General features: G+C 36.6%; 1 protein-coding gene across 1 annotated transcript in view; it reads right to left on the bottom strand.

Moving 5' to 3' along the window:
- The window catches only part of COL19A1 (collagen type XIX alpha 1 chain), a 408,633-nt gene that overhangs the window by 339,530 nt on the left and 47,173 nt on the right, over positions 1-21,930 (bottom strand). Inside the window, exons 5-9 of the mRNA XM_072642569.1 lie at positions 18,456-18,579; positions 16,170-16,442; positions 12,795-12,875; positions 3,539-3,664; positions 1,353-1,415 (exon numbers count right to left, since the gene is read on the bottom strand). Coding sequence (XP_072498670.1) covers positions 1,353-1,415; positions 3,539-3,664; positions 12,795-12,875; positions 16,170-16,442; positions 18,456-18,579 — 667 coding nt within the window. The remainder of the gene's footprint in view (positions 1-1,352; positions 1,416-3,538; positions 3,665-12,794; positions 12,876-16,169; positions 16,443-18,455; positions 18,580-21,930) is intronic.

Below are 21,930 nucleotides of genomic sequence, written 5' to 3'. Positions count from 1 at the left end.
GAGGAGCCCTAAGATTTTATTTCAAATCCCACTTTTATCGTTTTGCTATGAGTTTAGGCAAGTCATTTAATATCTCCTGGCCTCTGTTTTCTCATCTGCAAAATGGAGAGAATATTTATTCCAACTGCTTTACAGAATTGTTTTAAAAACCCATTTAATGAGATAATACATGGTAAAATACTTTTAAAACCACGAGGAACTGTTCAAATGTTAAGTTTATATTATGGCCAGTTAAATTATATCACCGTTAGTATTATATTTTGGCACAGAGACACCCCCATGATGTGACTTGAGAGGTGCCAGTGGATGCCCTACTCATTCATTGACTTGTCACATTGCTTGAAATTTTAACGTTATTCACTCCTTAAGGTTAGGGCACTGAAAGACCCTGCTAAAATGCAACTCTATTACCTGAGAGGCTTATTATATGTTGCTTAGCCACTGCTGTAGCACAAATTAGCTTATCCTTCTCAATCCTCAGAGAGCAGGGCTTTGAAGGAATTAAATGTCCGATGAGTAGATTTTGATTGGAATGATGAATGGGCCAACAGGAAGAGGAAGACAGTCTAGAGCAGGGGCTTCTAACTAACCATGGATATATTTCAGGGGCCCATAAATTTGTTGGGTTTTTTAATATTATGATAACTATATTAATGTTTTAATATAACTGGCTTCCTTTGTAATTAATTCTATGTGTTTTATTTTATATATTTCAAAATATTATTCTGAAAAGGAGTCCACAGGCTTTACCAGACTGCATGCCTCAAAAAAAGATCAAGAATTCCTGTTCTAGAGCATGATACCATGGCAGGGTCCATCCTGGGACTGGGCCCTTGGTAAACAGAATCAGACTTAATGCACTGGGGGCATGAGGAAGAACATGACAAGAAAGTAGAGAAACAAATACAGACATTAACAGTGACAGAGAAACAAAGAGAAAGAACAGGAGGAGAAAGAGGAGGGAGAAGAAGAAAAAAGAGGAAGTAGAAGAGGAAGAGGAGAGGAGAAAGAAGAAAAGGAGGATTGCAAGAGGAGAAGCAAAACAAAATTTTGCCTAATTCACAATTTTGCCCAGAGTTCTTTAAAGCTACAAAGGCATACAGCCCTGATAGTTGCCAGCTTCTCTATGAATTATGGCAATTGAAAACTAGTGCTCTGGGCCTCCTGGGTTCTTGCAGATTTTAGCGGTTAGCATTTTTATATTGTTCATTAAATGCATCTTTTGCCCCACATCTTTCTATGTGTACCAGGCTAGGAAATGCCAGAGCAGAATTGCACAGAAGCATATGTATAATTTTTTATTCATGCTAAACATTTTCCCCAACAAAAAGACATGAGATTGGCTATCTTACCTGCTCCCCTTTGTCCCCCTTAGGACCAGGCAAACCAGCAGCTCCAGGCAATCCTGCTTCTCCCTGCATAAAAATAAATTTCCAAGTTACTTCCCCAAAAGTTAACATATTGATATAAAATCTTGCTCATAAATATTCGCCTGCCAGTGGTGGAGTAAAGCGGCATAGCTTCTGGTCATCATTAAATTCTGTCTAAGGCATTTGTCTACTTTCCTACAGTCAACTAACTCTTAATAGCTCAAGGGCTGGTTCCCTAATATATGGATGATCTATTCCCCTGCTCCTCCTCTCAGGCTCTTAGCCATTTCTCAGCTTCCTTTTACCAAAAGAAATCCAGGGAAGAGAGAGGAGGTGAATCTCAAACTGGCCTTGTAAACTATGATGGGAGAGGAAGCTGAAACTAATGCCCACACTAAAGTTCTTGGCTTTTATGAGTATTTCATTGATCTGTGCTATCTTTCTCACTTAGGATGGACAGCTAAGGGTTGCCTGTATGTGCTGCTTGAGACTGAATATAATCATGAAAACCTTTGCTACAACATAGTGAATATTTTAAAACTTGGAGCATATAGCCAATTATGAACAAGGACAACGAAAGAGCAAATTTCTTCCACTATATTTTGCCAGCAAAAGAAATAATTTCCAACCTTTAACACCCCCTGAATAAAAAATAAATGTACCATATCTTGTTTTTGACTTAGTAAGTGAAAGATCCATGGTTGAGATTCCTAATTTGAGGTCTGTGGACTTGTATTTTTAATAATTCAATAACTGCATTTCAATATAATCAGCTTCTTTTGCAATCAAATATATTTAATTTTATATATTTAAAAATATTATTATTTGAATATATCTGTGGGCTTTACCGCATTGCTAACAGGGTCTATAGCACAAAAAAGGCTAAAAGAATCCCTACTATACAGGATCATCAGCTTGCACCCCAAAGCAAATGCTTCATCAATTACAACTACAGATCCATCCAAACATAAACAAAATGAAGAGAAGTCGTCTTCAACACAGCCAAAGCCGTCTGTGTAGTGAACTCATAATCCAACTAAGACTGTAAGACTGTAAGCTTAGTGGAAGAGTATCAGGTTACTGTCTCAGGAGCAACTGAATAAGTCCCAGGAAGCACACTAGCAGGACTTCTCTTAGGATTCAGGTGATAGTCAAAAAACTACCCTCAAAGCTAACCTACGACAATGAGACAGGAAGAGAAGGGGGAAAATGATGTCAAACAATCTCTCTTTGGCCCCGTACTGAAGAAGGGATGGCTGTTCTAGGACAGGAGGGACAACAGCCTTGAAAGTGGATAGAAATGGAATAAAAAGGACAGGAGGGAAGAATCAGAATAGGGTACAGCCTAAATAAAGGACAGTTCCTAAGTAAAGGAACAGGGGACAGCCTTGGGGAAAGGAAACTGTGAAATATCCACACAGATAAATAGATAATTTTAACAAATAAAGGCAGGCAGGCATACTGTTTTATAGAGGAACGGTATGGAATCAGAACACCTAGGTCCAAATCCCAGCTGTGCCATTGGGTATGTCTGTGACCTTGGGCAAGTCACTAAACCTCCCTGGACCTCAATTTCCTCATCTGTAAATAAGGTACATTCTAGTTCTAAATATCTGATCCTCCTTGCTGTTGCTTTTTATGTCACTGCAGTTTTTATTTTGTTCCTTGTTTTTGTTTTTTTAACCTGGCATTGGTAATTGAGTTTGGAGTAGACAGAGGGCAGCTGGGTCTTTCTCTCCAAAACTTTAAGAGACAGAGCAATATAGTAGAAAAAGCTGGTGGTCGGGAGACCTAATCCCATCTCTACCAATGATAAAGAGTAACTAGGTATGGGACTTTAGGAAACTTGTTTATCTTTCCTGGTCCTCTGATTCCCCATCTGTAAAATGAAGGGCTTCTTTCCAATTCTAAAATTCTACTGTATTCCACTTTAAATCAAATTAACAGCTTCCCAGGTAAACAGGGCATCAAGGGCTCCTCTAGCTCAGAGTCAGGGTGTCAGGCTGAGTGGTCCCAGAACTAGCCAGGGGAAACCTGAGTAGCCTGGGACATTAGTCTCAATCTCAAATGTGTTCAGGCCTGCCCTGAGTACCTGAAGCCTCATTTGAGGGGTCTGATTCACCCTATCCTATGTCTTTTCCACATGACCTGGGCTGAAGCTCTCCTACCTTGTTAGGAATGCACTGGCATCGTTCAGCAAGTTCCGGCTTTGCTAGCAGATGTGCAGAAATTTTACTGGCATGAGCAGTTGCCATCAATGAAGTCGTAGTTCCAAAGCTGTCCTGCTGTGGGCACTAAAATACAAATTGAGGGCATAGTGAATGGAATGAATTCCTAGCAATCTAGGCAACAGTGCTCCCTTGCCCCCTCCCCCCATCAGTTTTCATTTTGTACGGCTGGCCAAATTGTTGAAAGGCAGTTCCACTGATCCCTTACTAATAGAAAGTTGCCACTGTTGATAGAGAAACATAACATTTGCTCTTGCACAGAGATTATTGCTGGAGCACTGTACAACAGAAATATATCCCCTGTGATAAAATTATACTCCTCTGAAAAGCCATGAAAAGAATGGCTTTAGTAAGGAATTCTATAGATACTTTATATGCGTATTTGACTGCTACAGTTCTATAAAACATTTATCATTATATTGTTATACTGAAATAACAATATTAAATTTCATGGTTGGATAAAACTAGTTTCTAAATACATCATTTTGTAATGAAAATTAGCACACCAAAACCACACCATCTGAGCCTTATGAGGCTGGCTACTTGAGCAAAGGAGACCTGAAGGCATGGACAATAGAAATAATCATAGCTGGTTTTTTATTTAATTGAACCGAGATCTAATTTACTTTGTTGCAGTGTATTTTTAACATAGTCCAGTAACTTCAACAGATGCTAAAAGACACATATTGCCAAAGAAAAGTGGGAAGTTTTGTGGGGGGTTTTTTTGGTAATTATCCAGTGAGTTGGAGGCAATTTGGAGACTATCTATAGAGTAATTCAGACAGAACACACACACACACACACACACACACACACACACACACACACACACACATACGCATGCATGCATACAATTCTATCTTTCCCAAATACCTCTCTAGAAAGGTTTCTAAACAGACCTAAATTTACAGAGTAAAATGACCTTTTGTCCCTTTCAGCAGTAAGGACTATCCTTTTTGAATTTGTCCAAGAATGTAACTAGTGGTTGCCAGTAAATTTTCTGTGTTAGTAATGGAATGCACTAAGATACACTGAAAAATTGTTGACAGAAAATGGCACTTAGAACTATTGCCAATAGTTCCAATGTCATAAAGTTTGTACCTCTATTTGAAAGCTATCTTCAGATCAAACGATAATAAGCTATTTTGTTTAGAACTGTCCCTACTATCTACATGTACAATAATATTTATAGCAGCACTTTTTGTGGAGGCGAAATATTGGAAATTGAGGGAATATCTATCAATTGGGGAATGAATGAACAAGGTGTGGTATATGAATGTAATGTAATACTATTATGCAATAAGAAATGATGAACAGGCAGATTTCAGAAAAACCTGGAAAGACTTGTACAAACTGATGCAAAGTGAAATGAGCAGAACAAGGAAAACATTGTACACAGTATCAGCAACATTGTATGATGATCAACTATGAATGAAGCTCTTCTCAGAAACACAATGATTCATGAGAAGTACAAAAGACTCACAAAGGAAAATGCTATCCACATAGAGATGAAGAACTGATGGACTCTGAATGCAGATCAAAGCACACTTTTTTTCACTTACTTTATTCTTTTTCATGTTTTTTTCCCTTTGATCAGTTTCTTCTTTCACAACTGTGACTGATATGGAAATATCTTTTACATGATAGCACATGTATAAGCTATACCAAATTGCCCACCATTTTAGGAAGAGGGGAGGAAAGCGAAGGAGTGAGGGAGAAAAATTTGGAACTCCAAATCTTTTAAAAAAGAATGCTAAAAATTGTCTTGATGTGCAATTGGGGGTGGGGAGAATAAAATACTACTTGAAAAAATAAAAGAGATATCCCTACCTATAGAGGTCCTATTTTCATGCCCATGAATTTCCTCCCTCATGCTTTCTTCAGGACCTTATTTCAAAATTCATCTCCTTTCTCCCCCCTTCCACAATGCTTCCATATTCCCTTCCAAAGTCCTCTCTTGATTCTTTCAAGTAAATTCAAGTCATTTATTAAATACCTATTATATGCCAGTATCTATCCTAGATGCTAAAGACACAAAAGCTTTTTTTTTTTTTCAGAAATCTTCGCCTTCAAGGACTTTATTCTTCTAGACCTTCCAGCTACTGTCCCTTATATCCATTCGTCTTTGCAGTTGACCTTGTTGAAAAAATTTACTCAGGTTGCTTTTACTTTCTCACTACCCATTCTATCTTTGGAATTAGCCTTCTGCTCATATTTCCCTGCTCTCTCTGAGGTCACCAACCTGGGAGATTTTTCTTCTTCAATTTTTATACTTCTTGAGCTTTCTGCAGCAGTTGACACTGCTGACCCTCTCCTATTAGATAATCTCTTCTTAAACTTCAGAGAGCTCATACCCTCCTATTTTACCTCTTATCTTTCTAACCACTTCTCAGTCTCCTATGGATTCTCCTAAGGACAAATACTGCCTTATCTTAATTCTGCATCTCCCCCAACATCCACCGCAGTGCTCTAACCCACACATCAGGTACTTAATAAATGATTACAGGCTCATAGATTTAGAGTGGAAAGGGTTCTGAGAGGCAACTGAGTCCAATCATCTTTTATTATAAATAAGAAAACTCAGGCACAGAGAGTCACATAGCTAGTCTAAGGTGTGATTTGAATCCAGGTCATTCACACATTATAACATACAGTTTCACCAATGATTGCTGAACTGGAAAAAAAAATAGAAGGTTTTAAGTTTAAAAATTAAAACACATTTGAACTGTGCAATGTAATTAACAAAACAACGAATTTTTCTCTATCTCACAAGCCAAGCACAGTGTAATCTGTAATACAATTATATTCTTTGGGTCACTGGTTCTCAGTCAGTGATTCATGACCCACTTCTAGTTTCTCCTTTTGCTCTGGATGACTGACAAGTCTAGTGGGCATGTAGTTGGAGGGTTGAAATAAAAGCTGTAACAAAGTCTTTAGTCACCATCCTTCACTCTAAATATGTCTAAAATATTTTAATGCAAAAAAAGCACCAAAACCAGAGGCCAGGGTTTCAGTGAACGTTTAGACACCCAAAGCATTCTGTTTTGACCGCAATTAAATGTACCAACTTAAGTGTTTTTCAGTTGGACCAGGAATTTGACCACTTAGTTTTGGCTATCCATCTACGGTAGATATGTTCAAAAGCTAGTGCCCACAAAGAATTAAAAGGCAAAGAAAGATACAAATGGCAACAGAACCTCGATGGAAGGAAGAAAACAAGTATTTATTAAGCATCTACTATGTTTCAGATACAGTGATAAAATTCTTTAGCAAATACTATCTTATTTGATCCTCACAACAATCCTGGAAGGTAGATGGTGTTATTATCCAGGTGAGGAAATAAGTGACTTGCCCAGAATCACATAGCTGGTAAGTGTCTGAGGCCAAATTGGAATTCAGATTTTCTTAATTGAAGAACTAGGGCTCTAGCCACACCCCTAGACTGAGCCACTGAAATGTGAGCTAAATATGGGGATAGCAATAGACAGTGAGTTTGCCTTGAGAAGAGAAGGCAGGGCCATCACAAGTAGAGACCTCAGATGAAACATAGAAAAGGCAATATGGTAACATGATAAGAACTCTGAACTTGGAGTCTAAGGACCTGAATCTGAATCCAACCTTTGCCACTTACTGCCTATGTGACCTTGGGTAAATCACTGAACTTCTCTGGGACTCCATTTCCTCAATAGTAAAATGAGTAAAAGAAAATGAGCTTTAAAAAATGTTAAAAAAAAATTAGGATCTATGATCTTAAGGAATGCAAACTGGAAAGAAAGAGATGACTTTGAATTGAAAATCCAAAGACAGAAGAGGCATGGAGAATGGAGAGAAAGGAAAGGAGATGGGACTCCTCAATGAATGGGGTGAATCAGGCTCCATGCGGAGTCAGAGTGTCAAGCCAAATCAAAGATTTATCAAAGAAGCTTGATCCACTTTAGCAAGATGGAACAGACCTTGTTTGGGTGACTTTAATCTAGAGCAAACTTGTTTTTTCTCTGTTTTAGGCTCCTGGATGTTCTCTGTAATTGGCTAGCAACTGAAACCAGCTGACAGCTTTGGCAAATACAAATGTACTGGATTTCATTTATTTGGGAGGAGGGGAGGAAGGAAGAAGCATTTTAAAAACAGTTGATGGTTATATAAGAAATTGTAATACATATCATAATTCAGTTTAATAAATATCAGGAGGTGCTTAGTGTGTTCAGAACACATTACTAGGGCCAAGCTTGACAAGCAAATTCTCTCAGAGAATTTATAGCCAAGTCCCTACTAAGAATCTAAACCAAAGCAGTACCCCAGTTTTTTTTAAAATGTATTCAGAGCCCAGGAGGTGGGACTATTTTGGTTTTCATCCACCATAATTATTAATTTACCTCTCTCCTAATATCTGTTATTGTTATTGCTACTATAATGAAGGGTGCCAATAAAAGGTTCTGACTAAAATGTGGCTGTGGAAAAGTACAGGCTTAGATGCAAAGCCAGCCTCCTTATCAGTGAAAGTTCTTAGTTTAATTTCACAGGGTTAGTTAATTGCCCTTTCAACTTATTATTGTACTTCTCAAGCATTTTCAACAAAGACTAATTTCTTCTTGCTCTTTCTTTATATTTGCTCCTCATTCTCCCTATATATTCTCTTTCTTAAGTCCTTTTCTTGTCTAGGATTTTTTAAACTTTTTATCCTTTAAAAAAATCATTTCCCGTATTTCCCATAATTCCGACTGAATCAGCAAATGTGGAATAACAACCTAAGTCCATTGTCTCTGAGCCTGGAAATTCAATTTAAATAGCAGAATGTGTGCAAGTTAATCTGAAGACAGTATCATCAAAGAAGAAAATCATAGTACTGAAACACTGCTGTAATTTACAATTCTAAAATAAATTTTAAGTGGGCACACAAAGCTAGACTTTCAATGACATTTTTAATTTTCAAAGTGAAAAGCATTTTAGTGGAATATAATTGCTTTCAGAAGTTTAACAGAAGCAGTCAGTAAAAATATGCAAGCTGTTGATTTATTCAAACATATCTTCATTCATTATTTTATTTACAAATAAAACATTCATTCATTCTTTCAAAAAAACTTTTATTAAGTACTTTCTATCTGAAGGCCCTATATCGAGTGCTAGTGAGCATTTCAATATGAATAAGACACAGTCATCGCTTACAAGAAATATAATACACTAATCTTCCATACAATGTATTGTTATTTGTTAACAATTTGTAAAATCTCCTTAAATGACCAATGATTCTTGTACACCCAAAAGAAAGGCTGTGGGCAGGGAAATATCTCTAAACTCTTAGTTCATATGTAATACCTGTACTGTTAAATTCTCTCATAAACTATTTCAAAAACCTATCAAGCATCTAACCCATGTCTAGTAAAATATGAATTTTTCTCCCAGGTTTCAGCACACACTAGATTGATGTGGTGTTTTTAATCCCATACTACTATACTAAAACACTAACTTCAATTACATCTCTTTTAAACATGGCTTTATTACATTGCCCCTCTCTCCCCTCTTCTTTCTCTTCCCAGCCTTCTCTCTCTCTTTCTCTCTCTCTCTCTCTCCCTCCCTCTCTCTCTCTCTCTCTCTCTCTCTCTCTCTCTCTTCCTCTCTCTGTGTGCTTCATACTTACAACTTATTTAAAAGCCTTTTTAAAAACTACTTTTCAATTAGAACAGACCAGTTTTTAAGAACTCTGTCACCAAAATCCATATTATACAAACTCTTAAAAGTCCTCTTAAGAATGAATACTTTCTGCACTCAAAAGTGTGGCTCCAAGAAGTCTAGGTGTTTCAAACCTATGAGTTGGCACACAAAGTTATCTTCCTCTCTATTTATAGAAGGATATTTGGCTGCCTTTCATCCTACTTGGACTGGAAACTATAAATTGGATTTAGGATGCCCTTTAAAAGAGCATGCTACATAGCATTTATCTATATCTATAGATGCATATGAATATGTGTGTTTACATGTATATGTGCATATATATGTATTATGTGTGTATACATATATACATATATGAAAACGTAACTTGCTAGGAATAGAAATATACATTGGCTCTGTTTTTCAATTGAGTAGGTGACTTTTTATTCAATTGACTTAAAAGCTTATTTTGAATTTATAAGTTATTGCTGGAATTTTCTTATAATTTTTTAGGAGCAAAATGAATGTAGCATATGTCAGGAAAGGCTTAAGAAAAGGAGAAATGCATTTTTTTAATCCTTCCCTTTTTATCTGTTTCTTCTGTTCTGTTTTAGTACTAATCCTTCTCAGATACCTTTATGGGACACATTTTTCACTTGAAGAAAAATTAGGCAAACAATCAAGAACACCTATTGAATGCTATTAGATGCCAGGCACTGAGGAGGGGGAGGACGGAGGTAAAACATAGCTCAAAACCTCAGGACAGTTTCCAGTCTTGTCAGAAAACGACATTTCAAAATAGCAGATGAAAATAACTAAAAGATGACCCTGACAACAAGTGTTAGGTAAACCCAGGGAAGGAAGATGCCTATAGACTGAGATGGTTGAAGAAAGTTTCAGTGAGGTTAAGAAACTCAATCTGCACTTTAAAGTAAAGAAGGGACAACATGAATAGAAACAGGGTTATTTTCTGTGATAAGGGACATGGTGGTGAAGAGGAGTACTGATAGAAGGCAATCCAAGAAACACTGCAAAAGAGAGCATTGGTAGGACCTACTGATTGATGGAATATGACAAATAAGGTAGAGAATTGATTCAAGATAATTATGGGCAACTGAGAAAATGGGAACTGGTGGCTTCATTAACTCGTATGCATTTGTTAATCACTTCCACACAGATGACTCTCAAATCTACATATCCAATACTTCACAACTCCAGGCCCATATCTACAACTGCCCACCGAACAACTCCAAATATATCCTGCTCAGCAGCTAGAATTCAGCATGTCTAAAAGTCCTGATAATCTTCCCCTAAACTTACTTCCCCTACTAAACTTTCTTATTTCTGTTTGGGACACTACCATCCTTTCGATTTTTATTGTTCAATCATTTCAGTCGTGTCTGGCTCTTCATCGACTTTCTCTGGGGTTTTCTTGGCAAAGATACTGGAGTGGTTTGCCATTTCCTTCTTCAGCTCATTTTACAGGTGAGGAAACTGGAGCAAACAGAGCTCGCTGACTAGCCCAGGGTCACACTGCTAGCAAGAGGCCAGATTTGAACTCAGGAACACGAGTCTTCCTGACTCCAGGCCTGGTACTCTATCCACTGTGTCAACTAGTTGCCCTCCTTCTAATTACCCAGGTTCAAAAAATTGCAGCAGCATCCTTGACTCTTTCCAGCATTTTCTTGAAGTCCCCCAGTGAGGGGAAACCCATTAACTCCTCCGAATGCCCATTCTACTTTTGGAATGCTCTAGTTGTTCAGAAGTTTTTGATTATATCAAACCTAAATCTCTCTCCACAACCTCTACCTATTACTCCAAGCAAAAACAAATCTTTTTTACGGTAAGACCCTTTCCCATCTTGACTCTTCCTCCTCTTACTTTTAAACTGTTGCCCTCTGTCCTTCTCCCCTCTCCTCAAACCTGTACTAGAAGGAATAACCAAAGCATTTATTAAGCTCCTAACATGTACTAAGCACTTAACTAGAAAAGTAAAGACAGTTTCTGCTCTCAAGGAGCTCACATTCTACTAGTGACAACACAGAAGGTTTCAGAAGTGTCAGATGGAAAGAACCGACGGTGCTTAGGGTACAGTAGCAAAGCAGATGGCAATGCTTCTTCTTTAATGTTATTTCCACTGATTAAATAATAATAATAATATTTGATATTGAACCATTTGACAATGTCAAAGACTTTGGTGGCAAAAATTTCTTTTAAAAAAAAATCCTGGTAATGACTTTCTGTGCCCAGTCAACCCAGGGAAATGATAATGTCGCTAACAAAGAATAAAGAAATTGGAAGGAGTTCTGGATTTTGACATATTGCATTTGAGGTGACAAATCAAATAGAAATACTGAGTAGATAGCAATTGCTGCACCTATGATTAGCACTAGGGACAGAGGAGTTTAACATGATGGGAAGAACAAATAAAGAAAAAGTCAGGGATTTCTGTTTTATTACTAACTTGCTACATTATCTCCCTTGATCCTCAGTCACCTCAGTACTCCAGGTATTATTATCTCCACTTTATAGATGAGGAAATTGAGGCTCAGAAAGGTTAAAGGACTTGCTTAGGGCCAGGCAGATCATACCAGGGATGGAATTTGAGCCTTCTTGGGCATTCCTTCATGCCTGAGATACTTTCAGATGATGGACCTTTTCACCAGTTCAGGCATCACCTACTTGGGAAAGCTTTTCCCATGATTCCCTTTCCCCAATTTATTGTGTTAGATCCTTCCTTTCATACTCCTACAGCAATTACTTTGCTCTTTTCTTTCTGTCCCTTTGCCTTTTTATGGGACTACCCTTTTATTTCCTACTTTGTATTCTATTTCTCTGTGTTCGGGATATAAATTCCTTGTAGGTGGTAACTTTGATCTTTGACCGTGAATACTCAGCAGTTAGCATAATACCTTGCACGTAGTAGGTGCTTGATTGATTTAAAGTCCAATACTATCATTTAATTGATGAGTAAACTGAATCCTAGAAGAGTAAGGTGACTTGCTCAGTGTTACAGAGTTCTACTAGATTCAAATTCCAGTGTCAAAAACTGCATTGGGAACAAATAAGAGCAATGAAGAATCCTAGCACCATTTGTACTGATGAATTTCAATTTGAGCTGTTTTGATTTTGAACTGAAACTTAGATACTCGGGTAGTTCTTTGTTAGAAATGTGCAACTTAGAAGACATAAACCATAAATTTAGGGCTGGAATAGATATTAGAAGTCATATGATCCCACCCCCTCTTTTTGCAAAAGTGGAAACTAACTCCCCATTTAGAGTTAATAAGACCAGAATGCTGTCTCAAACACTTACTAGTTATGTGACCCTCCGAAAGTCACTTAATCCTGTTTGCCTCAGTTTCCTCATCTATAAAATAAGCTGGAGAAGGAAATAGAAAACCACTCCAGTATCTTTGCCAAGAAAACTCCAAATGGGGTCATGAAGAGTCAGACACAACTGAAATGACTGAAAATCTATAGATGAGGAAGGTAAAAGATAGACTATGCAAATCAATTGTCACTTATTTTTCACATAAAAACAACTTACCTTAGCATCTGATATTTCACAGCACATTTCTTGGGCCACAAAGTTTGGGTTACAGTAAACTTGAAGGCGATGAAGTTCAATCTGTTGGAAAACATAAAATGACAAACAACTATTATAAATTTCTTGTTATTGTTTTTATTTATAAGCACTATATGCATGAGAGGCATGGAATGTGTGAACATATCCAAAGTGAAAACTTGAAATTACACCTGACTTCTTGGCAGCTCTTTTGGTAAATTAAATGAGTTAATTCTAGGATTTAAGCATTTCCTAGGTCTTTGGGCATATTTGATCACATTAGAAGAAACCAAGTAGCAATGAATACCTAGTTGAGAAGTCAGAGAAGCTACACCAAAAATGAGTAACTGGTCTATCAAAAATGGAGATGGGGGAATATAAAAAATCAAACCTATTTTCTCCCTTTTACCAGAGCTTTTACTAGAGAACGATTAGCTCACAAATACTATTCAATCTGAACTCGGTAATTAAATGAAATAAGTCTGCAAGTTGATATGTCCATATAAACTATGTTTAAGATTTATGAATCTTAACATTTTTGTAGTACCAGAGTTCTTTCATTTAAAAAAAGTTTTCAAGGCTGATTTAATCTCTAATCTGCATCCTCTAAAAGGGTACTGATACTTTTGGTGTGCCTTTAATTTTGTAGCAAGATTTGTAAAACTCCTAATTCTAGTTACTAAATTGTCTTATAATTACTATAGTTTATTATACCATCTTTTATAATTATTTATGTTACTTGTTCTTTGCTTTTATTCACCTGAAAACTCCTGGGATGGAAAACATTTTTCTGGGCAGTGATATTTAACACTTCTCCTTTTATCTTTATTGGTTTTATTTTGAGAGGTGGCATGTTATAGTGGATAGAAAGTTGGTCTTGAAGTCAAGAAAACCTGAATTCAAGTCCTGCCTCTGACATCTACTGATTGTGTGACCCTGGATCAGTCATTTAACCTCACTGCTGTAAGCAACCCTCTAAGAATGTTAGTTGCAGACTAGATTCTAACCTGAGAGAGACTTTTTTCATCTGGGAATTCCCTATCCTAATGAAATCACAGGTCCAATCCCTATTCTTTTCCTAATTTTATTTTAAAATTCTCTCCCCCAAAAATACCATTAGCTGAACAAGGCATTTTTAATGCTCAAAATTATATATTTTGGAAATCAAGTATAATTGTTTTAAGAGCTGTGAATTATTGTTGTTGTTGAGTCATTCCAGTTGTGTCTGACTTTTTGTGATCCCATTTGGGGTTTTCTTGGCAAAGATACTGGTGTGGGTTTCCATTACATTCTCCAGTTCATTTTGCAGATGAAGAAACTGAGGCAAACAGGGTTCACTGACTTGCCCAGGGTCATACTGCTATTAAATGCTTGAACTCAGATCCTCTATCCACTACACACCACCTAGCTGCCCAAGAGCTGTGAGTTACCTCAATAAAATATTCTCACATTTTAAAGGTGGTTTTAAAAACATCCAAATTGTTCTGAGATTTTTTTCTTTGGGGGTGCTTTTTTTTTTTACAGTCTGACTCAGGCCAATTCATCAATATCAAATCTAGCTTGTAAATGTTTACTTCTTTAAAAAATCATCAAAGCTCAGTTTTATATTCCTTCCTCTCCAGACTGTAGCTGAGTAATCATCTCAGCCTTAGACATAAATGTAAAAGCATCTTCAGATTGGTAAGATTTTTGAAAGCTTGAAGTACTCTTTCCAAAGTCATAAGATCGTTAATTTAGAACGGAAGAGCCCTTAGACATCATCTAGTTCAATGCCTTCCTTTTACCATGGAAGAAACTGAGACTTGGAGAGGTTAATCAAATCGTACAAGATCACAGGTACTCAGTGACAAGATTCAAACTCAGGTCCTCTGTCTGAAGTTTCAGCAGCCTACTTTATAACTGGACCACACCCACTACCTCTTCAAATTATACAGCTAAAGGTAATGTTGCTTGAAAAACTAGAGCCCAAGAGGACACTATTAAACCAAGAGCAGTTTATTTAATACAGTGCATAATAGAAATCAACTGTTATTAAGAAACTGAATGTAACAGTCTATTCTTCTTAAATAAGAATGTCAGGTAATCTGGAATCATTTAAAGCTCATGCTTCCCCAGCCCTTTGCATTCCAAAAAAACCAATCTTTTAACATAATTATATTATGCATCATAATTTCACATTTTACTAAAATGTAATTTTCTATAAAATTGCTCTTTTTAGATCAGACCCAATTTCTCTTAAACCTACTGTCCACAGATAATTTGTTCAGTCTGTACTATATGTCAAAATTTTATACCTATTTATACGAATATTATGAAAGCCAGCATAGCGTAGTGAATAGATGTTGCAGTGTTGGAATCAGGAGAACCTGCCTGGGTTCAAGACCAGATTTTGATACCTAATAACCATGTGACTATGAACAGGTTCCTCAACCACTTAGGGCCCCCAGCTACATTCTAAGACTTTCAGTTACAGATGAATTGCTGATATTAATCAGTGGAGGATGTTCTGACATTGATGAAATCATGAGCCTAGTACCAGAGAGAGACAGAGAGACAGAAGGGAAGAAGAGACAGAGAGAAATGGGGAGCGGGTGGCAATCTGGGTATGAATGTATCTGAACTTGTGATTTTCATTGGTATTATAAACTCACAGTGAGGAAATTCTACCAATGGAGATTGGCATCTGCTAAGCAACTTATAGTCTTAAAGAATTATCTAGGAAGATAGGCCACTTGCCCAGGGTCACAAAGCCAGTAGGAGTCAGAGGCAGGGATTCAAACCAAGTCTTCCTGATTTTGAGGTCGGCTTTCTAGCCTTTATGGTAGATGTGTCAACATATAAACATATACCTCCCTTTCACATCGTGACTTTCTCCACTATGGTTTCTATGTTGATGGTTCGGCCTAAGAAACTAAATGGGAATTTGGGGGGAGTTTTGCAGATGTAGCAGATAACTTGCAAAGGCCAGCACACAACACAGATCTATGACCAAATACTTAGCCCAAATTTTACAATAAGGTACTACAAACACCCCATAAAAGAAAAAAGAAAAAAATCAAAAATCAAATCAAAAAATTTTAGATGGATTTGTCAGATCAAGAATATGCCACACCCCTAATCCCCATGACATGGAAGAGATAACTATATACATATATACATTTCTGTGTGTGTACATTCACATTTGTATGTATATACATATAGTGTGACTATCAATGAGCTTACACAAAGTGGTCTTCTTAATACTGGCACAATTGCTTTTGGAAGGATACATAAAATAAGGATTCAAAGAAAAGAATACTTTGCTTTAATATAGAAGAATCATCCATTTACTGTCCTGGCCACAGCATTGCTACTTACATCTACGGGTTTGCCATCAGAAGCCCGGGCAGCAATGACAGTTCTGCCATGAAAGTCAACAGAGTCCTTTTCATCCGTCTGCCTTCTTTCAACTAAATTACAATCCACATAGAGGGAGAGGATACTGGACTGCATACTGAAGCCAAGCTTATGCCATTGCCGATCAAATAGAGGATAAATTTCTCGACTTTTAAATATGTAGTGCAACATGTCTCCCTGATGAAAGGCCATCACTTCCACCGACTTTTTTGTACCATCAATTATTATAGATACCTGCAAAAATATAAAATATTTACATATCTTAGTCTTTAAAAATATTTTAAAGCTGCTTTAAAAAATGGAAAGTGACATCAAAGAAAACAAAAAGGTGACATAAACAGTGATTAGTACCTTATCAAATTTAACATGTCTGTGATGTGAATCATATGTACTTTTTTAAAAGGTGTAAAAGTTCACTATTTCTTATGCAATCATTTTATTCTTTTTATTAACGATTAAATTCAACATATAATTTTTAAAAAATTTTAAACTGCCACATCAAGATGCGTACAAACTATCTTAAAAACTCAGTGAAAGACTAAATTTATGAATCACCAGACCAATGCAAAACCACAACTGTGTCTCTAGCATATAATAAGTACTTAATAAATGCTTATTGACAATGTCAAAAGATGAGGAAATAAAGTTTTTAAGTTAATTAAAATTCAATTAATCAATAAGGTCTAGTTAACTACAGATTCAGTTTAGATATTACCAACTTTCAAAGATTTCTTATCTTATTTCCCACAACTACTATTCCAAACCCCTTTATCTTTGATCATACCACTAAGCTCATCCTCAGCCCTAGCACTGACAACTGGACACGTAGCCTACTCTTTGACTGGAAAAATTGAGGTCTTCTGATGAAAGCATACTCAGCCTCATTCTTAAAACCTCATCAGCATTTTTGTCCTTTCTCCTCCAGACAGGGAATAGGATCAATGGATCATAGATTCAGAGCAGGAAATGACCTTCAAAGTCACCCATCCTATCATTCTCATTTTACAGGTGAGGAAACTGAACCTCAGAAATATTAAGTGATTTACCTGAGGTGAATCTACTAATACCTGCCAGAGTCACTCTCTCCTATCTTCAATCATCCTCTGACAACTCACTCCTTTCGAATTTTTTTAGAAGTTAACTCTAATGCCTGTTTTCTCACTACCCAATTCTGAGCCATCTCCAGTCATCCTGATGAATATCTGGTCACTGGATTCAGATGACTCTGGAGGAGATGTGAGGCTGATGACCTGCACAGCCCTCCCTCACTCAAAACAAAGTCAACTCATTTCCCTGATGGCATAGTCTTCTTCGACAATGAAGGACGAACACACAATAACTCCCTCCTGAACCCCTTATAGTTGACCTTCTGTCTCCACCTCTGTAGAAGCTGTTCTCTCTAAAGTAACAACCTCCACATGACCAAATACAATGTGTACTCATCCTCCTTGGCCTCTCTTTAGCTTTTTGAGCTATTAACAACCCCCACTTACCAAATATTTTTTCTTCTCTTGATTTCCGACAGAAATATACTCTCCTGGTTCACTTCCAAACTTTCAAATTACTCCCTGTCTGTCTCCTTCACTGTCTTCACATGCTCTTCCAAATCCCTTATTTTGGACATTTCCCCAAGAATCTTCTCTTCCCTTCTCTTCCTATATGATACTCAGTGCCTTGGTGACCTCATTCACTATCGCAACTTCAACGACCTCATCTACATGCATGATTTCTAAGTGTATATTGTTGTTTTTGACTTTTCTTTTAAGGTCCAGACACAAAGGTTCAACTGCCAATAAGACATCCCCACCGGGATTTACCAGTGGCACCTCAAACTTAAACTCGATGTGCTAAAACAAAACTTATCTTTCCCCTTAAACATATTTCTCTTTCTGACTCAACTACTTCTCACTATTCACGTAGTCTTCCATTTTCACAACCTTAAAATTATCTTTGATTTTTCCTTCTCCTTAACTCAATCACATGCAGCCAGAAACCAAGTCCTGTAATTCCATAGGTAGTGGAGTTCATAGTGTCATACACAATATTCTTTTTCCAATCTTGAATTCAGGAAATGTTCATATTTGTTGATTTTTATCAAAATCATAATAGCAAAAGAACTTAATGAGAATTCTGACCTTCAATCATTGTGTCAGCCATCTAATTCAGTTTTATTTTTCTTAAAATTATGGGAAGACTTTTTGTCTTTATATGTATCTGCACAACCTCATATTTCCTTGACCTTCTTACCTGTGGTACATTGCGATGATCTAACAATTGCCACAGAAACCATCGTTCCCTTTTGCTGCTTCGTCGCACACGGAATATGGCGGCTATGGAATATTCTTTTGGAAGTCCCTTGGGAAATATCTTCCTATGGAGGATAAAACAAAATTCAAGTTATTACTATCAACCTCTTAAAGAGGTTATAAGATTTTGTTAAAAAAAACTAATAAAAGGATACATTCAATCATTATATTGAATGGGACACAAGTTCTTGGTCATGGCCTCTTTATTGCTCCTTTAACTCAGTACTAGGTGAGATAATTTATATAAAGTATTTTACAAACCATCAAGTGCTATATAAATGCTGGCTATTATTAGAACTATTATGTAATAGCAAAATGGAAGCTGCAGAACATACTTATTCACTTGTTTTTGCTTTTGTATATTTGCAGATATTTTACTACTGAAACTAAAGTGGGGGGAAGAAATTATGTGGTAACATCTAATAATGAAGTTTCAGCAATTAATGAAGCTAGTCTGAATTTTAAAAGACTCTAGTAATCATGTAAATATAAAGGATTGTATTGTCTGTTACTCAAAGCTGAGGATTTATCACATTAAATTTTTTCTTATCACATTAATTTCCTTTGTTTATAAGGCTATTTAAAACTCTAGTAATAATCCCAAAATATCACTGGAGGTAACTTGAATTTTTTTTTTACTTATTTTTACTCCTATAGAAAAGGGAATAAAGAAAGTCCTTCTACATGACCTCAAAAGCTAATATGATATATTATAGGTATCTGTGTCTGTGTCTTAGCTCCCTAACAGGCAGTAAGCTTTATGAGGGCAGAGGTCCTGTGTTATCTAAGTTTTATCTTTCCTCTAGCACCTTGCACAGTGATACTCAAAACAAAAGCTTAATAAATGTTTGATGAATGAATTCATGAATATTGTATTATGTGCCAGACCTAGCTCAGGCCACTCCTGTGATTCAGGTTCAGGATTAGAATGTAACAAGGCAGCAGCAGACCATGGAACACAATAAAAACAACCTTAATGAGAATAATTAAAATGGATAAAATTCCTGAAATTGACAAGGGTACTTAATCAAATCCAAAGTTTACTATTCAGCCACATTAGTGCTCTCTCAGAGTTTTCATGTGAGTTCCTTGAGAGGCAGGGCCTGTTTTTTGCCTCTTGCTGTATCCCCAGCATTGATCAGAATGCTTGATGTGTAGGGTTTTAGTTTTGGTTTTGGTTTTTTTTAGTTATTGCTGTTGTTCATTCATCAAGTCACATCCAATTCTTTGCGACCTCGTAGATCATACTGTCGATGGGGTTTTTTGGCAAAGATACTGGAGTGATTTGTCACTTTTCTCTCCAGTGGATTAAGGAAAACATAGTTAAATGACTCGCCTAGAGTCACACAACTAGTAAGCTTCTCAGGCTGACCTTCCTGACTCCAAGCCCAGCACTCTATCCACTGCCATACAGTAGGTGTTTATTGACTATTGACTGACCCCAACCCCCCACCTCCCTTATTCTAGGGCAATCAGCAATACTAGGTCAGAAAAATATCCCAGCAAGGCAATGGGAATTCCACTAAGACCTCTGACACCAAATTCTCAAAAGCCCTTAGCACTTTTACATTTGCACTCCCTTAAAGGACTAGCTCAGCCTACATAAAATAAACTCTGCTCCTACTACAGTGGACAAAAGAAATACTCCACATGGTTCCTTCCCTCGGTATTATCTACATTTAAAAAGGAGACAAACCTATAAAAAACACTTCAAAAATACCATGAATTCAAATACATCAAGAAAAACAGCAGAATCCCTCACTCTCGTGCCAGCTAAGAAAAGTGTGAAGACTGCTGGGGGTCATAGCATCTTCATGAACCAGATAGTGGATTTAAAATCAGATCTTCCTAACTGGGGGAAGGGGAAAGGAGAATAAAAATAAGCATTTATATAGTTCATATTATATGTTAGGTACTATGCTAAGTGCCTTACAAAAATTAGCTCATTTGAGCCCCACAATAATATTATGAGGTAGGTGCTATTATTATCCCCATTTTATAGTGGAGGAAACTGAGGCAGATGGAGGTTAAATGACTGATCCAGTGAGTGTCTGAGATTGGATTGGAACTCAGGGCTTCCTGATTCCAGGCCTAGCACTCCATTACCTAGTTTCCTCAAAGCTACCTCTCATTCCACGATTCTATGCTACTAGGGAAACTCTAATTTCTTTTCCTTCAAAATTACGTGTTTTCATGAGCAAAAAATAAATGAAATGGACATGTAAGTCAAGAACTTGTCTGTGGTTCTTAATAACTTGGAAAACACACAAGCCCATAATTCATCTACTTCTGATCAAGGTGAATATGTAGCAACGGTAAGTTGCAATTTATTCTTCTGCAAACCCACTATTAGATACCAATTAGGATAGGCAATGACTTGCATTACCAACTCCTTTACAAGCTTATAAAGGAACTCATGAATGTTTCTAAAATAAAATTTCTACTGAAAATGCATACTGCTGATAAAATAAACTTTTATGCCTGTTACTATGTAATAATATATTTAATCTAGGAAAGAAAGATCTCTTAATATCTCCTAAAACTGACATAATACACAATTCCAAGAAATGTGAATTGCTCAATAATTAAAACTCTAACTCCAGAAACTAAAAGGTATTGTATTTCAAGAATATATTTTTCCATCGCTGAATAGAAATAATTTAAACTAATATTATTCAAAAGAAAGGATATTATAGAAGACTAATAAATTTCATTGTGCTATCTAATACTTTGGTTGTTTAATCATTTTTCACTTATGTCTGACTCTGTAACCCTATTTGGGGCTTTCTTGGCAAAGATACTAGAGTGGTTTGCCATTTCTTTCGCCAGATCTAATATTTAGCCTAGGATAATTAATGAAGGAATAAACCCACTATCATTTTCCTTCTTGTGATTATATAATCTACTTTCAAAAAATGTTTTTGCCAGACTTATTGAAAGTTTTAGGCAGAAAAATCTCTGTATCATGTAAAGGATCCATTTGTATTTACTTTATGTTTTAAAAAAGAAACTGGAAACCAAGTGAGTGACCATCAGTAGGGAAAACGGATCAACCAATTGTGTTATATCAACATAAAGGAATATGATTTTGCTGAGAGAAATGACGAAAATGAAACCTTCAGAGAAACTTGGGAAGATTTTGTGAACTGATGCAGAAAGAAATGAGCAGAATCAAGTGAACAATTTACATAATGATGACAATAAAAGAAAAATAACTTTGAAAGTCCTCAGAACCCAGTAACAAATCATGACTTCAAAAAACTGATAATGAAGTATCCCTCCAACCTCTTGGTAAAGAGGTAATATATTAGCAGTGAAGAATAAGACTTACATTTTGAGGTTTTGGCCAATGTATTGATGCATTTTGTTAAACTATATTTGTTTAAAGGGAAGGCTTTGGTCAGGTGAAGGAAAGG

Source organism: Notamacropus eugenii, chromosome 2, assembly GCF_028372415.1.
Source record: "Notamacropus eugenii isolate mMacEug1 chromosome 2, mMacEug1.pri_v2, whole genome shotgun sequence".
NCBI lineage: Eukaryota > Metazoa > Chordata > Mammalia > Diprotodontia > Macropodidae > Notamacropus > Notamacropus eugenii.
Note: the sequence above shows the minus strand (reverse complement) of the source record. Positions and strands in the feature narration are given on the sequence as shown.